At 38.9% G+C, this 17196-nt stretch overlaps 1 protein-coding gene across 2 annotated transcripts; it reads right to left on the minus strand.

The window, feature by feature from the left end:
* Window positions 1–574: 574 nt before the first annotated feature.
* LOC107696265 (very-long-chain 3-oxoacyl-CoA reductase-A) lies at window positions 575–15588 on the minus strand. 2 transcript variants are annotated; one of them, XM_016496536.1, is made up of 11 exons: window positions 15285–15588; window positions 7371–7417; window positions 6486–6561; window positions 4536–4643; window positions 4123–4187; window positions 3991–4035; window positions 3639–3673; window positions 3078–3159; window positions 2627–2692; window positions 1744–1893; window positions 575–1672 (listed from the first exon to the last, which is right to left on the minus strand). In XM_016496536.1, exons 1-11 carry the CDS (start codon window positions 15460–15462, stop codon window positions 1565–1567), a joined length of 960 nt encoding a protein of 319 aa, XP_016352022.1. In that variant the 5' UTR covers window positions 15463–15588; the 3' UTR covers window positions 575–1564. The 2 variants fall into 2 exon arrangements, with proteins under 2 accessions (XP_016352022.1, XP_016352023.1); XM_016496537.1 differs by lacking the exon at window positions 15285–15588 and adding an exon at window positions 12818–12965.
* Window positions 15589–17196: the final 1608 nt, after the last annotated feature.

A 17196-nucleotide genomic window follows, 5' to 3' on the forward strand; every position in this document is an offset into this window, starting at 1 on the left:
TTTAAGATGTACTGCGTATGCTCCTACATACTTCTAGTAGTTTTTCAATATTACAACTTAAATTTAGAAACTAGAATAGTTTAATCTTTAGAACTACTATAATCTACTAAACTACTTACTATTCATCTAAAATTGTATACTAGGCACTAGACAAGGTATTTTACTATCTTTAAATAAATACCTCATAACAAAATAAACACCTAGATTCAGGCGTGTAGTTTTACAATGATTACATCAGCTTTGCTATTTACACAAGGACAGATCATTTCTACTCTAGACCAAAAAGCTAGATTAAGTTTTTAAAAATTATAAGATGACTGTATAACACTCGGCAAAGCTTTAAACTTTGAAGCTTTATTGTATAATCATCATAGATTACTGCAAATCTGTTGCGCATCATTTCTTGGAGTACAAAAAGTATCAGAACCCCTCAAAACTATTAAGTAGATCAGTGTTGAATTAAGCCCAGACATTTTATTCGTCTCTTTGTAACATTTACAATCTAAATCCAACAAAAGACACAAAACCGTAAGCAGCGTCATAAAATTTATTAAAAAAGACAAATACAAAAATCAATACAGAAATAATTTTTATTAACAAACAAGATTTCAGATTGTCACGTATCTGTAAAGCAGCACATTTTGTTCCACTCTTCAACACGTCTGGAATGAAACATTCACGTTTTAAACCAGGGGCGACTAATGCGGTTTAACCACCTGGATGTTTTAACTTGACTGTCACTGGTCCATAAATAATCATACAGAGATCCAAGCTATGGAGGTATTCCTCAAATCCACCTCTGGATGAAACTCAAGACAAACGGGTGACATTACACCACACCTTTAAGTCTTCAGTGGAGAAAATCATGTAAACGTGCATTAGATCTCCTTTCAATAAACATGACCTAGTTTTATATTCTATAAAAAGGCACCGGTTTTAAATAAACCAAATCTGACACGTAAACTTACAGCCTGAAAAGGCCAATGTACAAAAATGAACTTAAATCAGACCTTTGGTTTTATATTGATACAGTACAAGATTCAAAAAATATTCACCATAGATTTTCTAAATATGTTAAATTACTGATAAGAAAGGCCAGCACCCATTTATCACTCATCAGAAGGTCTAAGGCACGAATGCAAACTAGTTATTGGCAGTTAACAAGAGTGCAAACAGATAGTACCAGATAAAAAGAAAATGCATAATTAGTAATTAAATAAATATAAAACACCATCCCCATATAAATAACCCTCTGCTTACAACAGCAGTGGCCACAAAACCCTCCCGACACTTCTTTCACCCTATAAAGAAGATTGGTCTCCATTTCTGGCAACCAGTCAATAATAATAATAATAATAATAATGAGTCATTGTGGAACGTGAGCATGTCCAGATATTTATCCAAACAGAACAAAAACACAACATTTAACACAAAAAAAATATTACGTAAGAGGAAGCACTTCAAAGATGTGAGATTCAAAATGACTCCAGTGAATCTCAAATCTCAGCACATGTTCTGTAAAATATCTCATCCAGTTTGGTTTCCATCACACAATATCTTCAACCTATCGCAACTTTCTCCTCCTGAGGTATCCGCCGCGCTGGGCCTTGTTCATGCGCAGACCCAGGCAGAGGACCAGCTTGATGGGGGCCAGAACAGTGGTCACCCAGCCCTGTGGGACACAAGTTTAGGGTGACAACCATGGTCAATGAATGTGTAAAAACACTGCTGGATGAGACATACCATGACGGCGTGAGGGAAATAGCCATTGGTCTGGTCTTGCAGTCCCACAGTGGTCAGTTCAGCAGCTACGTAGCGTTCAGGGGTGGGCTTGTCCAGGGTGGGCTTCCTGATCTTCGTCATCTTGGTAGCCACAAAGAAAGGCAGCACACTCTGGTAGGGACAGAAAGATTTGATGTAATTCACTAAAAAGGCACTTTAGGCTGGCTGGATCTTTACAATTCTTATCTAATAGATCTAAACAAAAACCTTAAGAGTCAACAAGAAAAAAACATCAATTTTATTAATGAATTAATACAGTTCTTGTTGTATTTACTGCCCTCAACAGTCTCTTGGCAATCGATGATGCATTTACACTGCCGTTAAAAAGTTTGGTGGCAGTACGATTTTTAATGGTTTTGAAAGAAGTCTCTTACGCTCACCAAGGCTGCATTTAATCAACAATACAGTAAAAATTGTAATATTTGGTATATAGTGATAGTACATGGTAACAGTAAAATTACTTTAATTTTTTATTTTAAAAAGTAATTTATTCCTGAATTCCTTGCAGACTTCACGGTCACATGATCATTCAGAAATCCTTCTAATATCCTGATTTGGTGCTCAAGAAACATTTTATTAATATGTTGAAAACAGTTGTGCTGCTTAATATTTTTGCTGAAAACAGTCATACGTTTTATTCAGGGTTCTTTGATAAATAGAAAGTCCAAAAGAACATTAAACATTATTTTAATAATATACATTTCTTTACTGTCACCGTTGATAAATTTAATGGATCCTAGCTAAAAAAAAATTTAATTAAATAAAACAATAATAATAATAAAAATAAAACATTACTGACCCATCACACACACAATCATTTCTATTTTAATGCTGGTTCTCTAACCTGGATGATGATCCCTTTGCACTTGTACTCTGCTTGAAGGCCACGTGAGAAGAAGTCCACAAAAGCCTGTAGAAAGATGACAAGTAAAAATCAAATCCTCAAAAAATAAAAGCAAATTAAAACCAATAATTTCAAAATGCAACCGGTGAATTAAGGCATCACAACATTATAGTACATTATAGTGCACAGTATAAAGTATTGTGTTAGTAAATTGTATTTATTTTTTATTCTGTTTATGTGATCGGTAGATGACTTTTTTTTTAAATAAAATAAATATTAAATATCCAATATGGACTGGGACAAATAAATAAATTAAAATTTAATTTATCAAATTTTAAAACAACGGTATGACCAACTTAACTTTAGATTGTTTAATATAAACAACTTTAAAAAGTTTTCTGAAACAATTATGACCACTGATATCTCTGAAGAATGTTGTGAAGACACTCACCTTGGTGGAGGAGTAGATGGTCAGCATTGGGACGGGGAACATGCCACTGGCAGAGGAGATATTGAGGATGACACCCTTAGCTCTGCAATGAAAAAGCAAACTTTATTTCAACTAATCACGTTTGACATTGACATCAAATAGGGTATATTTCCAGCTGTGGAAACCTGAAAACCGCTGTCACCCACTGTACTTCATTTCAACACACATCTAATGATGGTCGCCATGTGTGTTGCCATGGCACCAGCTTTCTCATGCAGTACCCCTGCAGCTGCAGTAGAGTGCTGGGGAGCGCAGAGGGATGGACCTATTTGTACAAACTTTGCCCAGCTCCATTATTGGCCCCAGAGTTGCACGTGACTCAGCAGTAGCCAATGGGATCAGTGCATTGTTGTTTTCAATTTCACACAAAAAGTGGGGGGGGAATAGGAGGGGAGCAATACTCAGGAGGAAAAACCCTGTTTTAAAAGCTGCACTGAATTCCTTTTTAGTGACAGCGGCTGTTTTAGGAATTCCAGTAAGATGCTGGAAGGATGTTTTTAATAATCAAACACCAGGACTTACCTTGCCTCCATTCTGGGCAGCACCAGACGAGTCATCTGGAGAGAGAAAAGGGGACCAAAAAAAATGTTCTCACATGCTCCAAAAAGACTTGACACAACATTAAAAATCTGAAACACTAATATATCACTCCTGCATTAGACAAAGAGAGTGAGGGAGGGAAAGAGAATGCGTGGGTGGTGAACACGGGGAGCGTTGGTGGAGATCAGCAAAACACCGTGAGAGAGAACAGGTACAACAGTAGGAGGAGTACATCAAAGCAGTTGCAGTACTTTTAAATTTTTTAATTTGAATTTTCAAAATTAAGAATTCCGAAACCCTTCAACAGCCCAATATGTTGTTTGTGTCTACTTACTTGGCACACTGAGGTGATGTTGACATTGATCATGGTGGTGATGAACTGCGAAAAATTAAAAAGGCGAATATTTCTTAACGATAATGGCTACTAATAATTAAACCTTCCTTCTCAAACAAAGAATTTACTCACATTTTCCAAATCAGGGATGTGGAGGAAGAATTCAGGGTATGAATATGAGATACCCACATTGTTCACTATGAATCAAGAGACAAAAACAGAAAATCAGATGTGGTTGAATATGATTGAGATTGGGTATCTGAAATATGCATGTTCTAAAAAATCACCACTAGGTGGCAATAAGGCATCAGGAATGAGACGTGAGCTCTAAACTACTCAGAAAAAAAAATCAATTACGATTTCAGGTGAACAAAACAAAAAAACAACACCACCTTTCTGAGAAGATGAGGCCAAATAAAAGAGGTTTAAAAGCAACACGGAAAGGGAATCGAGATCAAAAGTTGTGTGCATGTCAGCTTTCCGACAAATTTGAGTTTTGGGTTGCTTTCAAGATGTAACAAAGGCCCAAATTAAAAGAAACTTACCAAGGACTCCAATCTCCAGTCCAGCGAGACCCTTTTCGATTTTAGGATAGATATCAGCCTGACCGTAGTCCACTGCGATGGTTTTTGTTTCCACATTATATGTGCTTTCTGTAATTAAGCGACATAAAAGACGCTTAATGCAAAGAAACAATGCAAACCCCCCTGAATACTACTGAAACGGTCATCGTTGCCGCTGCAGACCTAATATTGGCATTGGAGAACTCTGTCCAAGAGCAGGCATCCCTGCTATTGCTACTGTTCTAAAAATAACTTCTCTGGGACTTTGCCCATTGCACCAACACACAGATTTCTGGCCAGCTGGAGGCGCTGTGTACCAAAGAAAGGCTGTCAGAGGAACTTCCTACATCTCCCCTCCCCTCCTCTTCTTGTTTGAGGTGCCTGCATCAATTAGAATTTATTGGCCAAAGGCTCATTTGTCTAAACACTGTTCCAATGAGTTATGAGAGGAAAATTCCTCTCAGGTCTCGCTGCAAGAAGCAGTTTTTTTTTTTTTAAATCACAGGGTTATTTTAAGAACAAGAACATTTTTTTATTTTTTTTGTCCAGGGGGCTTGTGGGATACTGCTCTCTGTGACTTCTAACACCCCAAATGGAAGATGATCGATGCAAATGTGAGGTCTGAGAACTAGATTTGGCAAATTACATTCTGGTTCGTGACTAGCCATAACCTCCCCCCTCCCACCCATTCTGTGTTGCCAGCACGACTGTGGTACTGGCAGACTGGGATTTTTCCCCTTCCAACCTCAACAGTTAAGCGCCTGCATTTAAGACAGCTTTGAAGTTGATTATAATAACATTTTATACTAATAAAAACAACTGTTTGCATCCACATGAAGCTTATGATTCCTGACAGGGTGTTTGAGTGGAATGGGTGCTTTCAAGAGCTGACCATGGGCGAGTTAAGAAACTCCGTATTGTTACTTCATTATTCAGTGCACACACTGAGGCCAAATCAGTACAAGAAAACTCCCATTCACAATATCATGGCCTGTCACACTTCATTCATACCAAAATGAAATGCAATTAAGGATTAAAAAAAAAAAAAAAAGTCAAAAACACCTTAAAAACTTCAAAGGAAGGGGAGGAAATAATAATAATTATTATTATTACTATTATTATTATTTCATATAAAATATAAAATCACAGTCGTTACCGTCAACTAAAATATTAAATCATTTGCAGTAGTTGAAATAAAGCTGAAATAAAATAGATTAAAAAGTAGAAAAATAAGAATGCCAAAAAGCACATAAAATTACGAAAACTTAAAAAAAAACAAAAAAAACAAAGCCAATTCAAAATATTAGTACATAATATAATAGTATATAAATAGTACTTCCACTCAATAACACCGAATACAATACACGTTAATTATATTATATTATATATGCATGTCTAGCTTGATTCATAGCATATAAAGGGATGAAGCAGAAACTGCTTTCAAACTGAAAGCCTCAACGATGCCGCAAATGAATGATCGTGGCAGTTGTGATTGTAATGTGATTGTACAGGAAACGAGTCATAGCGGTTGTGATCCTTCACACGTCTTATTGGTCTAACGGTGGATGTTTGGCCATACAGCACTTATGGGACCAGTGACCGACTGAAGGCACAGACTGAAGAACCTTCATGTTACATGTACATCATTGGAGCAATTATCTAGCATCTAAAGAATTCACATTTACTGGAACAGGAAAGGCAAACAGTGTTTCGGCCCTATTCTGAGAAGTTTCGTGCATGACTCCTGGAGCTCAGCGTTGACCTTTGACACTGCACTCCTGCCAGCCTGCATCAGCTCTCCGCCCAGTCAGTGAATCAGGCCCCCACTCAGGGCTAAAAATAAACCCCATTTCATTAACATCAGGAGGACTGTCTGTCATTCACAGAGATGAGCACTGCGGTTTGCTAACACACAGATGGCCGAACACTGACCGAGAGACTTTGCCACGTCATCAAGCTTCTCCTGGGAACGGCTGATGAGCATCATAGAGAATCCTCGTCGAGCAAGCTGAGAGAGAGAGAGAGAGAGAGAAGATAGTTTGAATCACCTTATGACAAAGAGAAACAATGCAAAGCATTTGTGTTGATAATTGCCATGAAAACATCTCCTAAAAGTGGTCCATGTCACCTTCTTTGGTTATTTTCATGGTAAAAACCATACTTGAGTTACTATTAGAATTTAAAATGGAACATTTGACTAATTTTTTCCTCAAAATTCTAAAACTAAATATGGATTAACTTAATTTCAACTGTATGAGAGTGGTGGAAATATTACAATATAATATTTGACAGACAATGAGCTATGACAAAACTTGATATTTGCAGCCTTAAGTCTTTAATTTTTGTTAAGATAGTCTCTCCTAAGGTTAATATGTAAAAACAACTAGAATCAAGCTAGAAGTTAGTTGATTTCACTGAAAAGTGTAAACTTTTTCTGAATTCTGACCAGCATAGCAACAGTGCCTCAACCAATAGTGTGTATTTAGGGGCGGGGCTATTTGTTTGACCAATAACAAATGAGGGGAGTGTCTGAGGGGGAAACCTGTTTGAAAACAGTAATTATTTTTTCACAATTGTGGATTACTCACTTTTAACTGGAAAAAGCTAAAGATGAAGCTGAATGTTAACTTTGGGAGTGAGCAGTGACATGAAAGAACGGCTTTTAACTGTACGAGTTATGTGAGGTAACAGGTCTTTTTCTACCAGCAGTCCTCTAGTCACCCTCCTTCTCATGGCCTCAGAGTGAAACCTCCGTCTTGTGATGAGTCACTGTGCTTTCTGTGGAGCGAAGAGATAAATAAGAAGAGAAACCCTTACCTCCTCCGCATAGGATTTCCCAATCCCATCCGTGGCTCCCGTCACAACTGGAAAAAGGAGAAAGAAAGAGACTGGATCAGTGTTTGCGGCAACTTAATTACTAATTTTTCCTCACACATACACAGAAAAAAAATAAATAAATCTTGTCAAAAAGCTAATTTCAGGCAAAGAGGTACTCGGATAGACCAGGTTCCAATCAAAACACTCCTACACCTGCTAAACTGCCATCTAAGGGACGATAAAATTGAAGGGTGTCATTTTAATGAATGTTCAAATACTATTATATTTTAGCCTACTACGTAAAAACTGTTCCAAGTAGCAATTTGTAGGTTGATTTCCCTGAAAAGTGTAGCACTGACATTTTCAAAACTTGTTTTGAACCAGCTCAACATGGTAACACTGGCTCAAGTAATGGGCCTAAGCAGAGCTATCAGTTCAACCAATGGCAGACGAGTGAAATATTAATCATTTACTTCAGCCTTATTTCACACAATGCACAGGATCTTTCTTAAAACTACAGCATACAATTTTTTGGTTGAAATACGCTTAGCCTAATAAGCGAGGGCAACAATAAACATGCCATTTCTAGGCTGATGTCCTCAAAAATTTAAACATTTCCTTTGTGGCATTTTGAAAGCATTTGTTGTTTGAGAATCACAACAACCCCAACATGGCAACAGACACATTGGCTTTTAGAAAACTAGCCATTTCTAGGTTGTTTTCTTCAAAAAGTGTAAACATTGTGACTCAAAGGCATTTTAAAACATTTTTTTTTTGCATTTAACAATTCTGACCAACAACACTGGCTCAACCAATGATGTTAGTTGAGGGCGTGGCTATCAGATGTTTGAAAACAGTCATTTTTGTCATTCCATTTAGTGATGCTAGCGGCACAGAATGACACCCTTCACATTTATGACTACTCGTTAAAATGGAATAGTTAAAATTATCGTTTAAACCACAAATTCCACCCAGAAGTCTGAATTTATTAATTGATTTTATAATGAATTTTCCATTAACAATAATTTTTATTTTTACTTCAATAGTACTTCACTTTGACCTAAAAACAGCCTGTAGTCTGACCAGATATGGACTACAAAATATTGCTAATGAACTCAAACACTACAACACTCAGAGGTCCATCTCAATGTCCCATGATGCTCTTGTTTTACAAACATGCACAGGAACAGAAAAGGCGAGCATTAAGACACAATGTGTGATCATGGCTGATCAAAGTGTGGCATAGGCAGTGGTCATTCGCAAGAACAGGGCTGTGGGGGAGATATGACGTCTGTAGAGCACGACAACACATGCAGGAGGGGTGAGGAGGGATCCTGGGTGCTGCTAAAAATAGAAACCAGAGGGAGAAGGGGGGGTGGAGGGGGGTAATGGGAGACTGCGCAAAGTCAGATGTGGGTAGAAAGTGAGAGAGCACGACAACAGGAGCGAGAGCACTGGAACTAAAGACAGAAGGAACAAAAGGACAAAGTGATTCACAAGCTCCTTTTCAAATTCATCCTAAGAATGAAGCAAAAGTCAGATGTGGGTAGAAAGTGAGAGAGCACGACAACGGTTGTGAGAGCACTGGATTGAAAGAGACAACGAACAAAAGACGAAGTGATTCACAAGCTCCTTTTCCAATTCATCCAAAGAATGAAGCGCATCCTGGTTTGTCTCAATGGAACAAACTACATTAAAGAAATAGCTGACCTGGTTGTCAACATTCTTCAAAATATTATCTTTTGTGATTCATAGAAGTAATTAATTCAGGTTCTGAACAACATGAGGGCGAGTAAATGTCAATATTCATTTTTGGGTGAACTATGCCCTGAATAACAGCAAAGAGCTTGTGAGGATATGGCGGAAGAACAAAACTCATTATGAACATCAAAAACACTGTACTTCCTTAGTTCGAGAAAAACATACAAATTTAGTCACAAATTCTTCAAAATGTAAGAACACAACCGTAAATTCTGCTCTTAAAAGCATTCGTAGAAACATTCCTCTAACAAAGGAGCATTTAAAAAGCAAAGGTCACCAAAAATGAGACAATTAGTCACTCATGGGGTTGCATTTCACAAAAGGTGGCAGGTGTCTTACATTTGGCTGGGGACATCGATCCATAGTTATAATCAACAACCATCAAAACTTGACACAAAATCCAAGACTAATCAACATCTAGATTACTTAGATATCCGAGGAGCATTCGGGGGATGATTTTAACACGAGACCGTTCATAAACGCACCGCCGCCTGTCAAAACCCAAGACTATCCCACAGAAACACTTTAATCTGTGACAAACCATGAAGATGCATGCAAGCGGCTACATTATGAAAGCCACTGATGCTTGACACTTCTGTGAGCATGAGTATTTTGTTAGCATGAACATTATTAGCAAGCTTAAAAACAAATGTATAAAAATAGGCCCAGAAGAGCACCCTTTGCAAGCGAGATGGCACGAGCAGTCGTGCTGTGGTACGTTCACGAACAGTACGTTCAGAAATACGGAGCTGCACAGGCACACTGGCCCTCCTCCGACTCAATATTCCAGCGCTAAAAAAAGCAGCCGAGTGAGTAAAAATAGCTGCCTCGTCTGGAACAGCCGCAGCACTTGAATACCAACAAGATGCTGCCCACTCACCCTCAATCTCTCTCTCTCTCTCTCCATCCCCCAGCAACCCAGCTCATTGTAGAGCCTTCAGGGGGAAAAAAGCTGACCGGTTCTTATGGAACAGGGATTTTATGCTTGCAGAGGAGGACAATCGTTAAGGAAAACAGTGCTTACGGACTCAAAAAAAGCATCGGAGGCCAGTGTAGCGTAATTAAAAAGGGGGATGATTCGGCCGTCCACATTCAGACCACTACTGTATGCAATCTGTCACATCACTCTCTCTCTCCCTCCATGAATGAACCGTTCCCGTTCTTGGCTCTGTAGCACTGCAGAACACTAACACCTCCGCCCACTCGCCCCAAAGCAGCATCATGCTTTAAATAGCACAAGCCAGTCACATGGCCAGCAGGAGAAACTACACATCAGAGCAGTCAGCACCCAAAATAGCATCTATACTCGATAAAGGTGGATTGAAGAAGAAAAAAAACGATGTGGGGGTGAGTGGGTGCAATATCAGAAATAGCAGCAAAAAGTCACATGCGTGCCAAAAAAAAAAAAAAGAGGTGAAAAATCAATAGCTCTCCTGGCAACAGTCTCCTCCTTGCAAAAAATTAATTAGAAAAGAAAAGGGCAGAAATAATTCAAAACATCTAAACAGAGCTGGTATATTTTTGGATCCCCTAGCGAGAAAACGCACTGCCGTTAAATTTGTGCAAAAGTAACACCTGTCACGGACGACTGAGGTAAAAGTACTGTACGAGAAGAGTGTCTTATTCAGGACACTAGAGATAGTTCACATTTTTATTCAAGGCGCGTAGCCTATATTGTGCTTAATATCAGCGCATTGTAAAAAGAAAACTAAAACATGATCTAAACGGCTAAAATTGGTGCAAATAGTGCTTTTTTTTTGGTAGAGACTGAATTAAAATATTAGCCAATGAGATCAAATTAAACGTAGACTTTTTATATTTTTTGCAAGTCTCATATTGTGCTTGATATTAGCACATTGGAAAAACGAAATAAAGAACGGAAATGGTATCTAAACAGTTAAAATGAGTGTAAATAGTGCCATTTTTGGTTAAATGTAATTTTTTGTCAAAGAGATGCAATTAAACATACTAGAGGCCTTTCACATTTTTTTTTTGCATGGAGCACACTGTGCTTGATATTAGCGCACTGCAAAATCAAAATAAATAAATAAAACAGGAAAATGCCATCTAAACAGTTAAAATGAGTGCAAATAGTGCCTTCTCTGGTTGAAACCAAACTATAATTTTGGCGAGAGAAAAAAAGAGATTTAATATGCTACACGCCGCGCACGATAGCAGGTCGGAATGGGACGTGACTTGTAAGTGTAACGTTAAACGCCAGATGGAAGATTTCCTTTTCCAGGAAATAAATAAATAAATGGAGCCGAGTCGTGACAGAGAAGTGAAAAGGGAGGGTGGGGTCTCACAGAGGGTGAACAACAGAATTCGGGAGGGGGGAGAGGGGTTCTTAATGATGGAGACGGAGGGGATGAGTAAGAGATGGAGGATGGAGATAAGCATAGACAGAGCCAGCACGTGGCAACAAGCGTGTTAGTCACATGAACGGCAGCGTTCCCTTTGAAGCCCCCAACCTCTTCAAAGCCCTCACTTGAACACCAGAACCAGTCACACTCTGTCATCATTCACGGCACACAAGGGCTCACACATTCACAAGTTGTGCAGTCTACCTTCACTCTCTCACACGCACCTGGGAATACGTTTCATTCACATTGTCCCCTTAGCTAGCATGAATGGGCTAACGGTGCGATTCACAAACTTGTGCGTTCACAATCACCAAGAACAAGAAAGTTGAGAGTTAGCTGTACATTGTAACAAGTCAACATGCTGCTAAGTTTCACCCGGACTGAGAAAGGCCTAGGCCAGAGTGGTTTTCAAAGAAAAACTCCTCGATTTGAATGTCAAAGCAAGTTTGTGTGACAATCGCCCCCATCCCCATGAATGACTGCAGCTCTATTACATAACTGTGCGATTCCCAAACACATTTAGTGTTCTAAGGAAGGATGAAGTGAGCCACTGGAGGACAAGAGAGATGGGGAAGGGTGGGGGTGGGGGGTGATGAAGCTGTAATTCTGGCTTCCTCATGTTGTTCGGTCAGCATCACAACTTGGCTGAGAGAAAGGCCAACCTGCCTCGGTTTCACAGTACACTGCACCAGTCACATAAACTACCGACAAAACTCAACCTGCTTGTTGGGACCAACAATTCTAACTCTCTCTCTCTCAACCCATAGGCCTAAAAACACAATGATGGACTGGAAAAAGATAGTGGCTTCTTAATGTAGAGTCGATGAGGTGGATGGAATTCTTTTCCTCAACATTCAAAGTAAAGTGTTCTGAAAGATGGAATGACAAATCATGTCATGTCACCCCTAAAAAAAAAAAAATCTAATTTTTGCTGCTTAAAGAAAATTAAGCATTTCTTTAAAATAATTAATTATGATAAAGTGAGCAAAGGGGTTCAAAATATAAGATAAGCATGAGTGTGTGTACAATATATATTTATATATCACACACAAATGAAAATAACATTTGCACATACACAATATTTTATAAATATTCTTGCCTTCATACTGGATTACATAATACATTTTAATGCACTAAAATTGACAGTATTAGCATGGGGATGAGAATCCCTAATGAACAGAATTGGAATTATTTAGACAAAAAAAACAGAGAGAGAGAGAGCCACATCTCACGACTAATAACAATGATCTAAAAAAAGCCTGTGCTTCTACTGCTGCAAGAACATCATGCACAATAACTAAACCACTGGCTTACAACCTTTACCATAGCGGTGCAGTTCCCAAGGCAGACACCAGGGGTCTCCAGTAAGCGACTCAAGCGAGGAATGCCTGGTTACTACAGGAACACACCACAGGGCCTTTCTTCTCGGTTCTTCCTCATACATTCCTCTTTATGACTCACCTTCAGGGTACTGCAAAGTCAGCACAATATACCTTAAAAAAAAAAAAAACATCTTATGATGTGATATCATACCGTCAACATGCAAATGAACGAGTCTGTAAGATGAAGGGGAAGAGGTGAGGGAGACTGCAAACGTGTCTAGGAACCAACAAGACCTGTGCTTCTGGATTGGCAGGAAGAGGAACTAGTTTCCCTTCTCCCAACTGTACTTAGTCACCTCCAACCTGTGAGCGACAGCACATATTAAACTGAACGAGTCCGACTGGTACCCTGCTTTTTTAGTTTCAGGGAGTGGCATTTTTCACCTCCATATTTGACATCACACTGACAGAATGTACGAAGGAAACATTCAAAACGTGAAAGGGAGTGGTGGTGCCTAGTGAGCAAAGGGCCGATTCTTGCGAAACCTACTAGTAAAATGTGCAGGTATATTTCACTCCAAAATTTCCCCAAATTTAAATTGTGGTTATACCTATATTTGATAATTTAGGGTTAATTGAGGAGAATATATATATATATATATATATATATATATATATATATATATATACACACACACACACACGTGTGTACACACACACACACACACGTATGTGTATACACACACACACACACACACGTATATATATATATACACATACACACACACGTGTGTGTAGTCAAAATGATATATGTGTGTGTAAAATTGGAAAGCAAAGTAAATGTTCAAGTAAAATATCAGTATATATTAGATGCAATAAGAATACGTTGGTAAAAAATGTTTAACTATCTTTAAAAACAATGTCCCAGTGAAAAATATAAAAATTTCAATAATTAGGCTTTCTCTATGCAAAAATTCGAGAAATAAAAAGATCTATAATTGGTTTGGTCATTGTTATTTATCAATATTTCCCACTTTTCCAGTTAATTTGTTCTTAAATATTGTGTTTATCGATAAATGGCGCTAAATGTGGTAGAAAAAAAAAACTGCCACCTTTGACACACATTCAACAGGAAACTACATTCTTCACAGATGATCTAACTGGCTGAATGAAGCATATCGGTTTGCAAACAGTTAATACTGGCTTTAAGAAAATAATAGTTGCTTTTACTCACAATATAACGGCTTCTTTAGGGAGTGAAATATGACATGAATATTTTATTAACAGGTGAGATGAACCCAAAAACCTAAAGGGTTGTGGGATCAAACCTTTCAAGCGGTGATGCCTTCCAACCCATGTTTTTGCAAGACGTACTGTTCAGCTAATGTCATTTGATGGGGAAGAAAAAAAAAAGAGTTCTGAAATGAATCATTGGCATTGCACTCACTACAGAAGATACTGCGACCCTCAAATCGCGTTGCATGTGCACTACCCAAGCCGACCGCTAGGGGCGTTGAACGCTAGTACACCTGCTGCCTAGGCAACATCCTAGGCAGTGAAAGACTATGGCATGGTGAGCCATTTCAAAATCTTTAACAGTGTGATGAGTTTTGAAGTAACAGTATTGAGAGTGCGATTGCGTCAGGAGAAAATCTTTGTGCTGTACCTCACGCCTTTTGTACATTTAAGCAACACACACAAGTCTCCCCTCACATGCCGCACGTGGTATGGACCCGCATTATAATTAAGATTGGCGTTTTAAACTGCGTCATGTTGCCAAAACCAACCTCAGTACCCCAGTGAAGGGATGAAGCGGACAACACCGGCCAAAAAGACATCTGCTTAAGCCGCATTTTACCCACGAAACTGTCAAAGCGACGTGAAGAAGCGCGTTTGTCGGGAAACTGGATAACTGTGTCAGGCCAGGCACATACGATTCAGGAAAAACTTGAAATGCGAAAAATGATTAACAGACGTTTTGGTTATATTGGTTGTATAATACAAAGTATGCGTTTTAAATAAAACATCAAATTTGACAATGGTTTTGTAACTATAAACTTCATCCAGTTAGTCTATTTTAAAATCCAATTAGTCGTTTTTAAAAGTGTCAGGCTGAAATAATACCTGAATGACTCAGAGTGACATGCTATCTGCGCATAATATATGAATGTATGGCGCAATCAGTCAACCTGAGACACACGTCGCCTCCATTGACCATACGCATAAAATACTAATGCCTCAAATAGTCTGCTGATCTTAATCTTTTAACGATTATACATGTATGTGATTGATACAAGCATTCGCCTTTAGTAAACGATAACAAAAATGTTCACTTACACCTGATGCGCAAAAAGTAGACATTTTTAGTTCCCCACCAAATCCATGAAGTTCATCTTTATTTAGTTTAAGGCTGCACCACATTTATCCCACCCATGTCTCTCATTCCCAACGCATGTCGTTCAACTTACCTGCCCATTTCCCCAATTTGGGAGAGAGTAGATCCCCGTTTCCCAGCACCCATATCCTAAAGCCAGTGATGATCTTGTACAACAGCCACAGCGCCAGCGAGGCCGTGATAAGTGCACCGACCCAGAAGAGCGCTCTCTCGGCAGGCTGTAGCGTCTCCACCACGTTAAACGACTCCATGTCTACGGCTGGCTGGCTGTGCGTGGTAAATTACCTGCAAACTTAGTCGTCATGCACTGCTTTAATAAAGCTTCAATGTGTGCGCCCCTATATAAGCAGGTTGTGGCATCACACCCCTACAACTCCTCTAACATACTAGTCTATCCAGATTTAAGTGCAGACCTCCCACATACTCCATCGCCGCCCATGCGAGCCCACGTCCATTGTTGATTGGCCGAAACTCGCGTCCGTCAATCAAAACTTACCGTTCATTGGCTATCGTGCGCGTCAATCACAAAGAGCCCATTCTCATTCATTCGGGTGTCCATTTTAATGGGGCGGGACCGAAAACTCTTCTGAGTGAGAAGCGATTGGACAAACATAACGGTAACCTCCATTCAAATAATGTCATTGGTTGTGATTCAGAACTGTTTTTTCTGTTTCAGACAGGGATACGAAACCTCCAAACCCACGCGTCCAACGATCACCCACACACTATTTTATGAATGAAGTTTGTTGCTCATTGGCCACGCGGGCTCCTGTTGTCCCGCCCCTGCTGAGCAGTCACTGAGAGTCTATTTGTCGGCACGAACGCCAGTCACATTCATTCACCCGGCGCTGTCACACCAATGAGTCATACTTTGTGGGAAAAAAAAAGGACAAGCTTATTTGCTGCATTTTAGTTCGATAGGCACATGTATGACTCAATTTGCCATTTTCCTGACCACGGCTCCATTTCCAAAAGCACACAAAACTTTCGTGAATTAAAGAAAACCGCGTAAACACACATTCGGTTTGTTTTCACAGTGTAGGACACAAAATAAAAACCATTAATGTATTTTGAATATTGCAAAGACATCGTATAAAGAATAAAAAGTGTACATATACATACATACAGAGCCATACAGCATATAAATGCTTAGCTATATACACATAACCAAGCAAAATTACTAATGATAGAACCCCTTATAATGATCCACATCACATGATATTCATTTACAGTGTCATATTTAACAGTATTTTTACACGTTTGTGTGTGTGTGTGTTGAGGACTAAGTGTTTCTATAATAGTAAAATAAAACTGTTTTATGGTGATTAGAGCAATCATTGAAAATAATGCGAATAAAGTAAAAAATATCAATATAAAATAATGTAATGTAAAACATAAACACCAATAACGATCCTCCAGTTCTACGTAGTAACAAGTGATACGTCGTTGGATGGGGAAGCAATTGATATTTTACACCGTGAATAGCGAATAACCCACGTTAAGATGATTTTAAAAGCATATGTTGGGAAAACTCTGCTTATTTTATAATGTAGACAAGCTTATTATTTCTATTCAATCAAACGGTGAACCTCCTCCACATGAAACTACAATTACCACACAGCGCTGCGACGAAACATCGCGAGAACTGTCGGCGAGAGTAACGCGGAAGAGAGGATGGTTATGTAAACACATAGGCACGTAGTAGATTTGCAGCTGAGCAACCTGTGAAAATACAGCGTAAACTGTTGTGAAACACATATTAATCGACTTACACATGCATGCAGGTACGAAAACGATACGCGAGTGTTGTAAGCGGCGAAACTCGCGTCCAGTCGGATGTTTTGCTCTGGGCTCGGTCCTAGCTTGTCAGTATGACATTCAGTCAGACTACTACACATACTGTATCACTCCAACACATCACTCGCGACCCGAAACTTAACCTCAAATATAAGCCCACCGATATGTGAATAATTAAAGTAACATAT

Source organism: Sinocyclocheilus anshuiensis, unplaced genomic scaffold, assembly GCF_001515605.1.
Source record: "Sinocyclocheilus anshuiensis isolate Anshui unplaced genomic scaffold, SAMN03320099.WGS_v1.1 scaffold778, whole genome shotgun sequence".
NCBI lineage: Eukaryota > Metazoa > Chordata > Actinopteri > Cypriniformes > Cyprinidae > Sinocyclocheilus > Sinocyclocheilus anshuiensis.